Source organism: Erythranthe guttata, chromosome 5 (genome assembly GCF_056151865.1).
Source record: "Erythranthe guttata isolate IM_541 chromosome 5, IM_541, whole genome shotgun sequence".
NCBI lineage: Eukaryota > Viridiplantae > Streptophyta > Magnoliopsida > Lamiales > Phrymaceae > Erythranthe > Erythranthe guttata.
This window is the reverse complement of record NC_142537.1, coordinates 2,473,096-2,490,378: the sequence shown is the minus strand read 5'-3', so window position 1 is coordinate 2,490,378 and position 17,283 is coordinate 2,473,096. Positions and strand designations below refer to the sequence as shown.

The following is a 17,283-nucleotide window of genomic DNA, read 5'->3' as shown; positions in this document are numbered from 1 at the left end:
TTATATTTGGTATTCCCAATAATTTATTGAGTCGAGTCGACCAGCAATTATTTTGTTATCATGGTTTATCTTACTTCTTAGAGAGATTTTTTGTTGGACGTTCTAGGGTCCGATAAAATATTTTTGTTATTATTAAATTATTTAATCTTATTTTCACTAATTTTTATATTGACAAACAAATAATGCCCAAGAGTATTATTTTATTTAATTATTTGATATTCTTTTTATAATTATCTTTAGAAAAAAAAAAAAAAAAAAAGACAGCCACAGGTTATGAATTATTTTGTCTAGTTGGCAGGTCTATTTTGATTCACACAGTTTGCAGTTAAAACGGTTGTAACTATTTGTGTAAATATTTACATTTTTCCACTTGAAAACAGACACAGAATTCCTAACGTTATCTTATAATCCGACAAATCAGAATATACAAACAAATTAAAGAAGCTTCTACATTTTTTTTAATTTTTTTCTACCGTCCAACTAAATACTTTCTTATTAAAGATAAATAATTTTGCACCACTTGATTACAACATAAAATTCCAAAAATAGATGCTCACATGAAAGAAAAGGTCACAAATAATTTGTCCTGCATAGCAAGATAATGCATTTAATGTGGTGATTGTATATATATATAGACAGCCATTAATATTTTTGAAATCTTGTCACGTATATTTTAACTATTCTAAATGTTTTATTTGCAATTTGGTTTTGCATTTTCTATCACCAAATGCAGTTACTACATATTCCCTTCGTTTCTAAAATAGGTGTCGTTTTTCACCTTGGCACAAATATTAAAAATCTCAACAAATATGTCTTGATTTTAGGAAAGTATATATTGATGGACCAAAATACCCTTATTTATTAATTAACGCGGGAAGAGTGTTGCAGAGTTATTGAGGGTAAAATTGAAAAATAAGCCATTAATGCAGCATTGGAATTGTAAAATGACAGATAATATGGAACAAAATAAATTCTCAAAAGTGACAGATATTATAGAACAAATATAGTATAATATATTAGTATATGAGCTGACACGTGTGTTCAAATCAACGATAGTATATTGTTAGTTTTATTTCTTGCAAATATTGTTAATTTGTGTCAGATTTAATTTTTAATTATGTTATGTCTTTGACACGTGTGTTCAAATCAACGATAGTATATTGTTAGTTTTATTTCTTGCAAATATTGTTAATTTGTGTCAGATTTAATTTTTAATTATGTTATGTCTTTTACGAACTGTTACAACAACACCAACAAAAACTGAATGGAAAACTGAATCTGACACAAATATCTGCACGAAATGAAACTAACATATATATTTTACAACGAAACCCAAAGCCACAGATGCGCATCGAGTACTTCAATTTTACTCTCATATACGTAACTCGCAAAACACACGAGCGATGTAAACTGCACTGTAACTACTATATATATAGCTAGGCCCCACTATTATATTTTGTTGTAAAAAGAATACAAAATAAATACTAATGATTAATATACTTAATATTCTGAAATAGGATTAGTTCTAAAACGACGTGAACCTATTTTTAAATTGGGAATGATATAACTTTCCAGCCCTACTACCAATTTACCAAAAAATAAAACATAAAATAACCCCACACACACATGTGCTCGCCTGTCACAAGGGTATCATCGTCAATTCACATCTCACACAGCATTTGCCCATATAAACTCCCTTCCGCCATTCCATCTTCTCATAATACATATTATTGAACTCTCTTTAATTTAAAAACACAGACACGCACTAAATACTGCGGCCTACACCATGAGAATTTTACGTCTATTATTCTTCCTTACCGCCGCCGTCTTTCTCACGGCGTACGCCGCCGAGGAACCGGCACCCGCCCCTTCGGCGGCGGCCGAGTTCATCCGTACGAGCTGCGAGACCACACTGTACCCGGAGGTCTGCTACAGCTCGCTCTCCGGCTACGCCAATGCCGTACAACAAGACCCGGCCCGTCTCGCCGGCGCCGCCATCGGGGTCAGCCTCTCCCGCGCCGCCGGCATGGCCATCTACCTCGCGAACCTCTCCCGCCAGGCGTACTTCGGCGGCGGCGGCGACCCACGCGCGGCGGCAGCCCTCCGCGACTGCTTCAGCGTGTTCGGCGACGCGGTGAGCCAGATACGCGGCTCCATGAAGCAGATGCGGCGGGTGCCGCCGGCGGCTGGCGGCGGCGGCGGCGGGGGAGAGGAGCTGAGGTTCCAGATGAGCAACGTGCAGACGTGGATGAGCGCGGCGCTGACGAACGAGGACACGTGTACGGACGGATTGCAGGAGGTGGCGGACGGTCCGATGAAGAGTGACGTGTGCGATCGGACGGTGGAGGTGAAGAAGGTGACGAGCAACGCGCTGGCGCTGGTGAATAGTTATGTTGATAAGATTACCTCCCCGTGAAACAAATTAAATATTTAATTTACGAGAATATATTATTTTTTTTTTTATAATTATAAGAAAATTGATTGGTTTAGATTAATTAATTTTTATTATTGGTACAAAAATGTGCGGTGTCGATCGTAGTGTATATAGTTGGTGAAAAGGGGATATAAAGAGTACTGAAAAGTTTGAAGTGGGGGTGGTTTGTATGTTTTTGTTATCTTTTTGTATTTGTGTACTTAATTTATTAATTATGGATTATGTATATAATATGGAGTTTTTGTAGTTTAATTTATTACCAACTTTCAGATTGTGGAGAAACTAAGGGAATGTTTGGCTAAGCTTGTTTGAAACAACTGATAATTGCTATTACGTCTGATAAAATGTTTTAAGAGCTATAATAAGTTATTTTTGACAGAAAAATAGCAAACATTTTGGCATAGTTTATAAGTTCTTAAATATCTTACAAGTTTTGCCAAACACATTTTAAATCATCGATTGATCAGTATTTGGATATATATAATCCTCTGATGATTATTATTATTATTATTTTGCTTAAGACGACGCCAGTCACACCGGATTATAATGTAAAACAATCGACTGGGGTTCAAACGTGGGCCTGTGAAGGAGAAATTAAACATGTACAAAAACAAGAATACATACAAGAAGCTTTCGGAGAAAGTAACGTAACTAACGCAAACCTAACAAATATTCAATCATATACGTAACGAAAAACATGATGCCGAAAAAATATATAATAGTATCAAAGTATGTATATAGTATATACGTTTTCATTAAACTAGCTGACGTGTTAATTCTTATTAATCATTTCCTTGCTTTGGGGATAATAGAATGTAATCGATCATTATTTGATTATTAGTAAGACGATGATTACAGTATAACACAATAACGTATATATATAACCTTTCGTGTTTTACGCGAAAGTTATACTAAACTGCATATGACTCATCAGTACGTAAATTAAGGAATTATATAAGAATTAATTAATTAGTTAATATGAACTGTACTTTTGACGTATGGGTTCAATTTGTAATATATATATAATGTCAATTAATTAAGCAAGGTGATCATGCGTGAAACGAAAGTATTGCATTTTGGATAAAGATGATCGATGCATGTTGTGTGGACACAAGACTAAAGTCCCAAATTGTGTTGCTTGTATTTTTATTACATATTTTGTTTATAATATATATATATATATATATATATATATATATATATATATATATATATATATATATATATATATATATATATATATATATATATATATATATATATATATATATCAATTTTAATGCTAACTTCAAAGTTCAAATCAATTCAATTAGTGATATAAAATCTATATACATAGTTTTTTTATAAATTGAATTTATATGATCGAATCAAATGCAAATAAATGCATGTGTCACTTGCTAGTTGATCGTTCAAATTAATTACCACCTCTTATTACATATAAATAGGATTGGACCGGGTTTTTTAAATTTTGTGTTTGGTGGTTATACTTATGTATCAACCACTCCTTATCTCATAGAGATGGAGCCAAAATTTCATTTTAGCAGGCGCCAATTAATACGTAAGAAATTCTTTAGAGAGACGATAACACTAAACTACTAAAAAAATAACGTATAAAATTGTAACTACTTTATAGAGAGCATGGCCCTAAATATGTTGCGTCCCGCAACTCCGACCCAGCCCGTAAATTTCCTTACACCAAAAGGAGAATGTAAATTATGGTGACTTAAGCAGCAGTACTCGAACTCGTGATTTCCTACATAAATGAAAGATGTGACAACATAAGACTATCTAATTAAGTAAGTCTTTATAATTATAACACTAATAATTGGATGTGGTTAGGGTTATGTTTTGGAATTTTATGAACAAGAGAGGGAGACAAGTAAAAGAAAGATTGGCTTATATTAGGCATGCACGTGAAATTGGGAAGGACAGTTGTGAAGGAAAAGGAGATGTAACAAAATTGAATATTTTTGTAAATTTTGTATGTATTTGATTGCTTAAATGTAATAAATGCCTGATAAAATTAATGGGGTTCACCGTCACGGGGTTGTCTTGCCTTTTGCACTTTTTAAGATCAAAAATAAAATAAAATGTGGGACTGTAACAGAGTTGTCATAAACCCCAATCATGCATGCAAATGGTCACTCATAAGGCAAAGTACCTGTTTCATATTTGTCTGCTCATGGGTCAAAGCTTTAATTACTATAATCTTGTTTGGGTAATTACTAACCACCCTTCTCTGTTGTAAATCTTCTTACACATACACCATTTTGGTGTCAAATTCAACATAATTTTTCTACATTCTGTAGAATATTCTCTAATTTGTACTCATTTTGTGCAAAAATATAATTTTGATATTTACAAATCAAGAGATTATGATCATCTTGTTTCTAAAGTGTAGAGCTCGAATGCGGTAAAACGGGTACAAACGGAAAAGTATTACACATAATCTAAAAGATTTCTAGAAGATTTCAATAAATTTAACATCGCAAGGGTGGACGTATGAGAAAATTTACAATTGAGGGTGGTAGTTGTAATTACATAAACATGAGGAGTTTTTTTATAATTTGATTCGACCTAAACAACAAAAATGAAAAGGAAAGGAATTTTTTGAAGAAAGTGTGCACAATAAACCGAAAATACGATACAAGCCAGATGTTATATTTATCTTTGTGGGTCAAATGGCGATACAAGCCACAAGTATACATAAGTAAAGAAAGAGTGTTCTGAAAATATGGTCTCCATAAAATGGATACAACAAGGCACAAGAGCTGAAGAGATGATAAGATCACCTCGCCCCAGTTTATTTTTTATTTTTATTTTTTCCGAGCAAAATTATGTCAACATTTTCATTGTCACGTCAATAACATCCAAATTATGTAATAACGGTTGGAGCAGGTCGGCCGGTGAACTCTTGCATCTTAGAAAGCTTGAGCGCAACCTCAACCTTCATCCACATAAATCCAATTCAGTTCGCGCACACGAGAGTGTGTGTGTGTGTGTGTGTGTGTGTGTGTGTGTGTGTGTGTGTGTGTGTGTGTGTGTGTGTGTGTGTGTGTGTGTGTGTGTGTGTGTGTGTGTGAGAGAGAGAGAGAGAGAGAGAGAGAGAGAGAGCACACGAGAGTGTGTGTGTGTGTGTGAAGGAGAGGAAATGTAAAATTGCATTATGTCTCACCAAAGGAGCAAGTGCGTCTTGAGACTCTCTCCCAATCTTCGAAGGATCCTGCTCGTATTGCTCTATGTAAAGACGGATGGTGGCACCCTCCGACCCAGTTCCAGAAAGACGGAAAACCTGCAAAATTTACAGTGGTACATCGAATGAAAATACTTTCGAGTGATTTCTAACATTGTTCGGTATGAAACAAAATAAAAAATTCCAATCATTTTCCCTTTTCTTCTTTGAAAATTATTTCATAGTTTTAACAGATTTCTCATTAAACAATCCCTACGGAAGTATTTATGATCTTCAGCCATATGAGAAAAATGATTTACCAATCGGGATCCATCTTCAAACAGATATCTGATGCCCTGATGCTTTGAAATGGAACCGTCAACAGGATCTTTGTACTCAAATTCATCAGCATGGACAACCTTTGACACATCTGAACGGATTCCCTTTATAATGCTGTAGTAACAAACACGTGTGAGCATTTGAATAAAAATATTATCGACCAGTCAAGTCTATAATAATGGTAGCACAAATAATAGTCCCTATCAGTCCCAAGCTTAAACGAACTTGACAATAAAAACCATAAATTCAGAAAATAAATTCTTGAATTAATCAAATTAGAGTTGTATGCTGTAATTTGTTGATTAATTGCCAAGCATGCTTGTATGGTAGATTTGTTTGAGTTTGTTTGCATTCATGTTTAGTAGAACGGTTGTAAGAATCCCTTTCGATTTTGTGCTAACTCCCATGTTAAAAGCTTGTATATGATTTTATCTTTTCTTAAGGGCTTACTCGTTAACATCAGAAAGGGAGGATTCCAGCTTGACCAGATAGGCCATAAGTTCCTTTGCACTAGCTGCATCAACATTCTTCAAAACAAGAGAGAACCGAATTAGCAAATAAGTTCGGCAAATATATATAATATTGCATATACCAATAATACAGACCATTAAAGAGCAGCAACTACATATCCTACATAAATACCTCATAATCATATCGAGTGTAATAATGGCGCCCGTATGTGGACCAATGCTGACGAACAATGTCTTCCACACTGACAAGTTTCTCTCCCCCAAGATTGTCTTTGTTCTTATAGGCAAGAATGGATAACCATGCCAAAACAGCCCATATTCCATCTTTTTCACGAATGTGGTCTGAGCCTGTCGACATTTGGAATAAAAACTAATCAAGAACACTGAGAATATCTAATTTCTAGCGCTTATTATAAAATATACAAATAGCCTACCAGTTCCGAAACTTTCTTCACCACAAACAGAACACATTCCAGCATCCATCAAGTTGCCAAAAAATTTCCAGCCAGTGGGCACCTAAACAGAAATAACATCAGTTAGTTCTAAAGCCAATGCCAAAATCTGTTACATATATCTATAATATACTTGAATAGTACCTCGAAGAATTTTAGATTCAGGTTTTTGGCTACAACATCAAGAGCAGCTGATGTGGGCATGCTCCTGAAACCCAAAAAGAATAGAGATCGGAATTTTTTCTTAGACAGAAGTTCACAAAAAATGAGAATATAGGTAAAACCGAAAAGATTAAAGGACAGAGACAGACAGAGCAAGAGCAGAACCTTGCAACTCCTTTTAGTCCACCAGAAAAGTAAGGTATCGATTGGACAGCATTTGCAGCTATTATAGCAACAGAATCAGACGGAGTGACGAAAAACCTGAATAATGAAAATAAAATTAACTACGTAATGGCGTTGAAAAAATCAACATTAACATGAAAGTCAACCTTTTGCCAAGGACCATATTACGGTCTGCATCTCCATCAGCAGCAGCACCGAATTCAGGTGGCTCTTCAGTGCTTGTCTTACCCAATCCCATGCGAGCAACTAATTCTTTCGCATAGGTCAGATTGGGATCGGGGTGGCCCCCACCGAAATCTTCCTGCAAGGATGAATATACATATAAATTGCAGAAAATGATTGTTCCAAAGCAGCAATATTGTAACTGTAAATTTATTTATTAAAGAAATAACCGAGAATCGAAAAACTATACCTTGGGAACACAATTCAACAAAGAGTTTTCTTGTGCACCTAGCTCGTCCACGAATATAGGTTTAGCATAAGCACCACCGACTCCATGGAGTGCGTCGTAACTGGCAACAGAAAGTAGAATGATGCAGTCAATATTTGCTTTATTTGAGCAAAAGAAATTGAAAAACATTCCAAATATCAAACACGTTGAGGATTCTCGAGCATACCAGAAACTAAATTTTGGAGATGATATTAACTTCTGGATAGCTTGAAAATCAAAAATCGACCTGCAAAGGAATAAGCAAAACAAAAATTGGTACGCGTAATGACTACATATAAAGCCATAAAAAATGGAGAGAATTGCCATTAATAGAAAAAAATGACTTTCAAATAAAGTAGATATTCAAGGAAATTAGATTTGCTTCTTTTGGTACCAACATTGCCTTTCAAGGGAATGATAGATAACCCAAATATTGGCATATATTTTGTAGTTATGGGAAAATGAAAAGTTATTCGGCCAATCCTATGAAGAAACATACTTCATCAACTTGACATAATCACTTGCTGAATCAAAAACATCAACATCAAACTGCCCCTCAGGACCCGCAAAGCTAGTTACGCCTGTGGTAGAGATGTCCACCTGTAATTTCATTTAAATGTCATTAGAAATAGGTGTAATCGATGACTCCTCACATATGCATTTGGGCACATCCCTGTATGTGTGGGGTTGGGAGAAAAGAGTCATACATCTGGCAGGCCTTCTGCAATCAAGTATTCCTTAATCGTAGTGGTGTTCGAGTAGATCTTATCTGTGATTCCTTCTGGTGCAGGTCCACCATTTTCCATGTTATATTTTATTCCAAAATCCTGGTAAATAGAAGAACACAGATAAGAATCAAATGTCCATCAAAGAGCTAAAAGCAATATCTGAATAAGCAGGCAAAATCGAATTGTTTCACTAACTATATAATAGATCAAAGTAACACGGATTCCAACGCAAAATTCACTGGCTTTCAATCGGGAATCTAAAATTTTGATTTGACAAACTGGCAAGTATCAGATTTCTTCTAAGTGGGGACTGTGTTTATACTGAACAAATCAACCTCGGAACCAAAATCTTTCACCATGGTGACAAACTAATTTAGTGGAACAGAAAAAAAAAAAAAAGAGTATTCTTCAAGAATGTCCTACTCTTGATTTCAAAAGATATTGAAAGATGTTGTAGGATAATTTGGAACCAGCAACAATAATGGCGAGAACTTATTACAAAACTTTCAGAGAGAGAGAGAGAGGCATGCACCTCAGTGGGGCCCCCTGGGTTGTGGCTTGCTGTAAGAATAAATGCCCCAGTTGCCTTGGATCCCTGTGAAGGTTTCATGATTAGATAACTATTTAAATCATTTAAATCAAGACGTCATTATACAGATAAAAAGAAATTTGGAGGTGACAGATTAATATAGCATATCAAGTTGATTACTTACATCTGCGCCTACTCTTTCACGTATAACAGCTGATACAGCAGGAGTAGACAGCAATCCATTCTGACCAACCCAGATACGCCTTACTCCATTAGCAGCAGCCATTTTAATAATGATCTGTCATCGGATACATTCATACAACTATTAATACCACATTGACATAAAATCAATACATAACTACAAACAAGCAGGCATAACATCATGCAGGCAACAACAAATGCATTCTAAAGATTACATTTGTCATGAATTAGTAATGTGAAAAGAATAAGATTTTTTCCAAAGATAATAAACGTTTTAATTTAGTGAATCTATAATATCTTTGTTTTCACTTTTCCCCATATTTTTTAAACGATGAATGCATCATAATTCTATCAAACCAGATAAGAAAAATCCTTGTGTGTATTTAATATAGGTGTCCGTAGATATCTATTATGTATAAAATAATAAATATAAAAAAATGTAATTTTGCATAAATAAGACTAACAAATTATACGACGACTGTTTCATCAGAAACACAAAAGTTACCTGAATAGCATCCTTTGAATAGTAACGGCCATCACCAGAGACAACAAGAGTTGCACCTACACAATTACTCAGCCAAAACTATAAAGATTCCTTGGAGACAGGGAAAGCTAAGAAAACAAGAACTCAAGTACAAATTGGTCCATTATAAAACATTTCAACCAAAATCAGTGAAACGAGCTGTTGATTTCTTGAGCGTTTCTGACTAAACACATTGGTGCAGTTGTAGTTTATATGAGAATTCTAAAACAGTAACCGAAAACACGAAATAAAATGCCTATTACATGGACCGCTAACCCAGTCACACCAAACTTACATCATACCAAGAAACATCTTGCATCTCATAAAATTAAAAGAAGAGATTGAAAAATGCTGAAACAAGCACCTGTTACTTTATCAGCTCCAAGGGCATTAAACGTGGATTGAACAAAATTTTCCAAGTAATGGGGTTGCACGAAAACCTTAACCTGATCATGAATTCAAAAACCATTTCAGATTCAGCAATTGGAAAGAATTCAGCGAAATTCTTAACCAAGCAACGTAAAAATAGAGTTATATTGAAGATCCTTTCTGAAACAATTCAAATATATCTCGCAAGACTACGGCATAATCCTAGCATTAATTGATCTGTAAAAATAGTATAACTGCATGCTGACGCCTCAAATGAACTTCATCGAATTGGTATCTTGCTACAGTATCAAACTTCAAATAATTCATGCTGTCAGCACAAACTGCACAAATCATCGTGAACCACAAATTTCACACGGAATATTGGAAGTCTAAAAACTAAAGCATCATGCAATCAACCAGCAAGCTACCTTGGCTAGTGATTTGCACAAAGGAAATAAATTTATGCCAGATCTACCAGCTGTTATTAGAAATCATATAAAAAAAATCCACGATCAAGTATCTACAAATCAAACAGATGTTTCACAAAAACAGATCGTAATCAAAATCATCAAAACAAAACGGATGATTCGCAAATGAAAATTATCACATTTCAAACAAGAGGATAGATCATAATTATCCGAACTATTTCCAATCATAATCAGTAGTACCCAAATCAAAAAAGGAATTGCACGATAAATCAACAAAATAAATCAAAAATTACAAAACCTTCTTCCGAAGACCGGAAGTTCCAGGTTTCTGCCCATCAAACGGAGTAGTCTCGACACGGGAAACCTTGAACATCACCATCTTTGATTAAAACTCCACTGAAGAACAAACACAACACAGCAGAAATTAATCAGAAAGAAAACCTAATGCACACAGCAGCTGAGTGTGTGTGTGTGTGTGTGTGTGTAATGATTATATGCACACAAGGTGTTCGAGAAAAAGTTTCACAGAGAATGCTTACAGAGAAAGGGAAGGAAGATGAGGGAGGGGGTGACAGGTGTGATTTTGTTTGGAGAGAGTGGGGTGAGAGTGAGTAATAAATAAATATTTTTTTATAGAATATTTAAAAATTATAAAAAGTAATATAAAAAATAAAAATAATAAATAAATAAGATTATTCTATGCCGCATGTATTCTCATTTTCTCTTGTCCTAACCGCCCGGATCTGCGATTTTCACTCTTTTTACGACAAAAAAAAACAAAAAGAAAAAAGATAAAACGAACAAAGAATTAACTTATCGCCTCATCCATCTTCGTGGCCCCCATGAATTATACGGTTTTGTAGATACTACGCTGGTTGAAATACACTGGACGATTATAAATTATACATCTACACATAAAAACACACACACACTCATGTGTACATGTGTGTGTTTATTGAATAGTTATGTAATGTATATGATAATATAAATATGCGACGTGTTACACCAGGTGTAGCATTACGTGGGTTTTATTTACCTCTTTTTTTTTTATTCAATTCAAAATTCTTAAAAATATTAATTTATACCCCTTAGGCGTGTCGATACGTGCTTTTAGACTTGGGCGCATCTAATATAAGTTTAGATACTACATATTTATGACAGGGTAAATTATAAATACCTACTTTGAGGTTAGGTATAATTATACTCATCTCTCATGTAGTTTGGAAAATTACACATACCTCCCTTTAGGTTTAATTTTAGCTACCAATCGACATTTTTCAATTTTCATTTTTCACCTTGATCGATATTGAGTAAATTACATTGCTACCCTTGAGGTTTGATGTAATTGCACATAAAACCATTTTATTTTAAAATACTGCAAAGACTTCCCTTATTGTTTAATGTTAACTAAAGAAATGTTATATAATTTTTTTTTTCATTAAAAAATATAATATTTTTTTTGTTAATAACATTGAAAATTAATTTACTTTTTTGGACAATCAACAAAATCTAGCAAGTCATTTGAAGAGGCCCTAAAGTTCATGGGCTAATATTTATTTGCTCAAATCCTAATGCTTTAGTTGAAAGCCCAAACCATTTTAAAATATATCCTACGTGAGCCCAATCTGATTAATATTCAATGATTTTGGGCCTAATTATATTTTTAGGGTGCCAAGTTCTTTGTAATTATCTTTTGCTACATTTTTATGCCTATTGACTTTTATGCAAACATGGATGTATTTTCTTACGAAAAAAATTCTTACACCGTCGCCGAGGTATCACCGTCTGGACACCAAACACCTTTATCACCGAAATTGAAACAACAACTATCCTCTCATAAACCGGCAACTTCCTCATCTACGGTTCCGATTACCGCATCGTGGGGGAGAGCTTCTCTCATCCGCCAGATTCAATTCGATTTTTCTTCCATCGATTTTAGTATTGATATGTGACATTTTACCTAATCGACTTTAGTCGATTAATAAATCAAATATATTTCTTTTACAATCAATTTATTATTTTTAGGTCTAATATACGCTATAATATTTTAATCAACTACACAAACAACGCAATCGATTTACGTCAAGTTTAATCTAGAGAGAGGGTTATCACTAATTATTTCGGCGGAAAAACATAAGGTAATCTAAAAATCGCAAAAAAAAATATAAAGAGAGAGTTATCACTAATTATTTTTAAATGAAGGACCTATCTCAATGCAATTTTAAAATGAGGGGCTTTTCACTAATTTCTCCATATTTTATATGCTTTATCTACAAGTGGGATATTCGATGGCACGCCGCCCCTCCAGCTTTGACCAGCTTTGACCATTCCATTCCATTTCATTATCAAATATCATATTCGATTTTTCTCCCTTTTATCCAGTTTTTTCCTTCTATATTTTAACTTTAATCACGTCCGCTGCTTTCAGCCACCTTCGATCCGACGGCTCTCCTGCGTCCATCAATATTCTTTCGTAGCCACACAAAAAAAAAAAGATAGAATAAAATAATCGTAGTAATAATAATAAAAGAATATATTCTCCCCCACCACTAAATTAAAGAGGGAACAATCTTCTATGAAATCCAGCTTGAATATGTCATCGGAATGATGTGGATTATTTCAAACATTTAATGCCAATATAATTATTTTGTTTGAAAAGTATCGAGTCTGGCCTATCCGACTGATTTTAATTTAAAATTAATTAATAGATAAAATTGATGGTGATGTTCATTTTGGAAATTTAAGTTGAATATCTTAAATTATTTAATTTAATTCATATATAATGATAATAGGTAATTGTTTAATTATATTTAGATTGGTTTTTGAAATTGAAAATTACATATATACTGCATTGAATCGTACTTTAATTTCGGTACCGTACTGCACTATTCGTTTGGTACGGCTTTTTACTGAATTAATTTAGTTTTTTCGGTTCGCTCTGGTAAAAAATAAAATATATTTTAATATTTTAAAAAATATATATATTTAAACTAATTAATTCTTGAATTTGACATTCAAATTTCAAATAATCGATGCAAAAAACAAAAGGTGATTATCAATAGAGGCTAATTTGTAATTAGTGGGAAAAAAATATCAATCTAATGTTTTTTATAGTTTGTTATAATCTTATAAAAAAAATTATTAAACATTTCGGTATTCGGTACAACACATCGTAACAGAATTCCATAAAATACTGAATTTTTGCTAATCAGTGCGGTTCAGTCAGTTTAACGGCCGGTGAACACCCCTAAACAAGCATATACAAGCCATGTAAATTACAAAACCCATTGCAATATATATATATATATATATATATATATATATATATATATATATATATATATATATATATATAATATTTAATGAACAGCGAAAATACTGTTCTATCAATTCAATATATCTATTCCATAACCAAAATTAAATGCAGATTATTGACTTGCGCAGCCACGTAAATTGAAAGTTTGATAAAGGGAATATGCTTTGCGTGCATGGTCACAAATTGTTGAAGTTTATGACACAATTAAAAGCAGCCTGGCCCTTTTGAATTTTATTTTATTTTATTTATTTTGATTTCCAGTTCATATATAAATAGAAAAAAATATCAGATCACTCCTAAAAAGTAATAAATATTTATGTCAAATGTCAAAAAGTAACAGTGACTTATTCAATTTTCCTGATAATAATATTAATATTTATGAGTTTCCATGCAAGGAAAATTTAAAAGTTGGTTCGATCGATTCTGTGATTGAGCTGTAAATTAATTAATTACTTAATTAATCCGGAGGAATTTGCATGCCAACGACGTAAAGCGGCGGCTGGGGTAAAAATGTCAAATTACTACAGTAGTAGAGGAATTAATTAATTGTTGTATTATTCACGCGGTCAAAAGTCAGATTGATTTCTTAATTTTATCAAATCACAAGTCAGATCTTAATTATATGAGAAATCGGTCCATAAAAGTATTTTTTTACTACAAATAAGCCCACCATTCTTTCTTCTTTTGCCATAACCCCTTACAAAATCAAATTACCAAAAGACCCTCTCAACTTTCATTTGACAATATTATTATACTATCTTTAAATTCAATGATTTGACATTTGAATTACTCCAATAACTAGCTAGCGCTTATTTTGACTTTTCTGCTTCTAATAATTAGAGTTTTGTAGATGCTAAATCCGATGTAATGTATCAGATGATTTTACTTAGTGAATACTTATTTGTGTAAATTTGTAGTGCAAATCCACTTAGTGTTTTTCATCAGGTGTTAGCAGCTGATCATAGACTCAATAATCAGCTATCCTTAACGATAATGTAACTCAAAAGATCACTAACACCGACAATATAATCCCTCAGTTCCTAACTATTTGTCTTTTTTCACCTTTGCGCAAATATTAAGAAACTGAACAAGCGTCGCTTGATTTTAGTAATATTATACAAAATGAATAATATAACCTTTATCATTTAATAATTTATAATATAAAGTTAATACTTAGAGTTGAACTAATAAAGTTGAAGTATGTCAATTTACATTAATTAATCTTGTATGAAAAACGTAAAGTGACAGATAATATGAAAGAAAAATAATTTTCAAAATTGACAGTTATCGGGAAACATATGGAGTAATATCCAATTAAATGAAAAAAAAAGTATTAGTATTAATTATTAGCAAATACTAATAATTAATAGCTATTTCTTAGGGAATAATATTATTAGTAAAGATAGTACGATTTTTTTTTTAAATGATCAAAATAAACATAGAAGTATGTACTACAATCAAATCCCTAATTAAAGAATATATCATAAGAGTGAGAGAAAAATAAAATAAAGCCAAAATAACAAAATAAGTACACAACCACCACTTGACAAAATATAGACTGAATCCAACAATACCCAAATACTAATCAACGCGTTTGAGCAGCCAAACACTACTGACCAAAAAACCCTCATGCATGCACTATAAATTCAGACACAAAACCCAACCTTATTCTTCACTTACAAATAATATATCTTTCAATTGTTCAATTCTTCTTCCTCTCTTAATTCACAATGAATTATTTCGCCACATTTTTCGCCACATCAGCACTAGCACTCATATTCGTGCTCTCGCAAGTGCCGGCATCAGAAGCGCAACTGTCTCCTCCGACGTTCTACGACGCAACATGCCCTAACGCGCTCGCCACAATCCGAACATCAATCCGACAAGCAGTGTCGCGTGAGAGGCGAATGGCCGGCTCACTCATCCGCCTCCACTTCCACGACTGCTTCGTCCAGGGTTGCGACGCTTCGATCCTATTGGACGAGACCCCCACCATCCGATCCGAGAAAACCGCATTTCCGAACGTCAATTCCGTCAGAGGCTACGAAGTGATCGAGGCCGCCAAAACCCTAGTCGAGCGCATATGCCCTGGTGTCGTCTCTTGCGCCGATATACTAACCCTAGCTGCCCGTGATGCCTCCGTCGCTGTAAGTATATATATGTATATATATATATATATATATTATATAACATATAACAAGTTCGTTATTGCATTCAGAACGTATTACCTCCATATTTAATTTAATTTAATGTGATAATGAAAATTATAGGTTGGTGGTCCGACGTGGAACGTGAGATTGGGGAGAAGGGATTCAACCACGGCGAACCGTGACCAGGCGAACAGGGATCTTCCGGGGCCCGATTCTACTCTCCAAAGACTTATCGATTCTTTCGGTATCAAAAATAATCTCACCCCTAGAGACATGGTTGCTTTATCAGGTAATTGATTTCCCATGATCAATTAACAATTCTCTATACTGCATATATATAATCCGAAAAAATGTGAAATTTATTTTTTAAACTAATATTATATGAATTAATTTCGCTATGCAGGAGCACACACACTAGGTCTAGCCCAATGCTCCTCGTTCCGCACGAGAATTTACAGCAACGGAACGAACATCGACCCAGGATTCGCTACCACTAGAAGACGCACTTGCCCGCAAACCGGAGGTGACGGAAATTTGGCGCCCCTAGATTTGGTGACGCCTAATTCATTCGACAACAACTACTTTAGGAACTTGGTGCAGAGGAGGGGGCTTCTTCAGTCGGATCAAGTGCTTCTAAGCGGAGGATCGACAGACAGTATAGTGACGGAATACAGTACTACTCCGAGAACTTTCGCAGCAGATTTCGCCACCGCAATGATTAAGATGAGTGAGATTGAGCCGGTTACCGGACAAAGTGGGATCATACGAAGGATTTGTACCGCCATCAACTAGTTCTATATAGCATATTTTCGACTATTTTTACGGTTTTTTTTGTTGCATTAATAATTGTATCAATTTCCACAAATGTGTTTTTTTTTTTTTTTTTTTTTTTGTATTGTCTTATTATGACTTATTATGAAATAATGGATTGGATTAGTCCATGTTTGCAATTAATGTTGTGTTTTTATTTTTTGAGTTTGATAGATTGCAAATTTGATTTAATTCTTGCATTGTTACTATTCCATGCATCTGTCATGACAAGAAATGGACATAATTAATTAGCATGGTCATTATCATTAACTAACAATATGTTGGGCCAATCATTAATCCTCATCTTCTTTTACAATAATTATTTTACATCTTATTATCTTATCATTAATATGTGGAAACGTGGTCGGACCCATAGATGCTCTTTTTCTTCTTTTTTTTTCTCTCTCTCTCCTTTTTCTTTTTTTTTTTTTCTGGTGCAACAAAGTTCAAAAAATAATAATTATGGGCCGAGTTCAATTTACGAAATTTCGGAGGCAGCGTCCCAAACTTTCTAGGGGTATTTGAGAAAGTAAATAAGTCATTATTTAGAGCATCTCCAATGGAGAATGCTATAAATCAAAATGGTA

At 33.9% G+C, this 17,283-nt stretch overlaps 3 protein-coding genes across 3 annotated transcripts; 2 read left to right on the top strand and 1 right to left on the bottom strand.

The window, feature by feature from the left end:
• The first annotated feature begins 1,297 nt into the window (after window positions 1–1,297).
• Window positions 1,298–2,686, top strand: LOC105966203 (pectinesterase inhibitor 11). The gene has a single exon (XM_012990770.2). The coding sequence runs from the start codon at window positions 1,787–1,789 to the stop codon at window positions 2,414–2,416; it is 630 nt and encodes a 209-aa protein (XP_012846224.2). The 5' UTR covers window positions 1,298–1,786; the 3' UTR covers window positions 2,417–2,686.
• Window positions 2,687–4,935: 2,249 nt separating this feature from the next.
• LOC105966110 (phosphoglucomutase, cytoplasmic) lies at window positions 4,936–11,079 on the bottom strand. The gene is made up of 19 exons (XM_012990658.2): window positions 10,960–11,079; window positions 10,719–10,816; window positions 9,988–10,069; window positions 9,606–9,661; window positions 9,084–9,197; window positions 8,903–8,965; window positions 8,350–8,469; window positions 8,142–8,242; window positions 7,830–7,889; window positions 7,625–7,724; window positions 7,359–7,513; window positions 7,195–7,290; window positions 7,012–7,075; window positions 6,850–6,931; window positions 6,588–6,763; window positions 6,396–6,472; window positions 5,927–6,059; window positions 5,610–5,726; window positions 4,936–5,381 (listed from the first exon to the last, which is right to left on the bottom strand). The coding sequence occupies exons 2-19, from the start codon at window positions 10,797–10,799 to the stop codon at window positions 5,310–5,312; spliced, it is 1,749 nt and encodes a 582-aa protein (XP_012846112.2). The 5' UTR covers window positions 10,800–10,816; window positions 10,960–11,079; the 3' UTR covers window positions 4,936–5,309.
• Window positions 11,080–15,291: 4,212 nt separating this feature from the next.
• On the top strand, window positions 15,292–16,840 carry LOC105966016 (lignin-forming anionic peroxidase). Its single transcript, XM_012990559.2, has 3 exons — window positions 15,292–15,883; window positions 16,007–16,175; window positions 16,290–16,840. The coding sequence occupies exons 1-3, from the start codon at window positions 15,467–15,469 to the stop codon at window positions 16,676–16,678; spliced, it is 975 nt and encodes a 324-aa protein (XP_012846013.2). The 5' UTR covers window positions 15,292–15,466; the 3' UTR covers window positions 16,679–16,840.
• The last annotated feature ends 443 nt before the right edge of the window (window positions 16,841–17,283 follow it).

Excerpts from the sequence above, each read along its gene's own strand:
- LOC105966203 (XM_012990770.2), top strand. The coding sequence starts at position 1,787 with ATGAGAATTTTACGTCTATTATTCTTCCTTACCGCCGCCGTCTTTCTC.
- LOC105966110 (XM_012990658.2), bottom strand. The coding sequence starts at position 10,799 with ATGGTGATGTTCAAGGTTTCCCGTGTCGAGACTACTCCGTTTGATGGG. Across the intron at positions 7,725-7,829 it reads TCTCCAAAATTTAGTTTCTG|TTACGACGCACTCCATGGAG; the intron begins GTATGCTCGAGA and ends TTCTGTTGCCAG. Across the intron at positions 7,076-7,194 it reads GGACTAAAAGGAGTTGCAAG|GAGCATGCCCACATCAGCTG; the intron begins GTTCTGCTCTTG and ends TTTGGGTTTCAG.
- LOC105966016 (XM_012990559.2), top strand. The coding sequence starts at position 15,467 with ATGAATTATTTCGCCACATTTTTCGCCACATCAGCACTAGCACTCATA. Across the intron at positions 15,884-16,006 it reads CCCGTGATGCCTCCGTCGCT|GTTGGTGGTCCGACGTGGAA; the intron begins GTAAGTATATAT and ends TGAAAATTATAG. Across the intron at positions 16,176-16,289 it reads AGACATGGTTGCTTTATCAG|GAGCACACACACTAGGTCTA; the intron begins GTAATTGATTTC and ends TTCGCTATGCAG.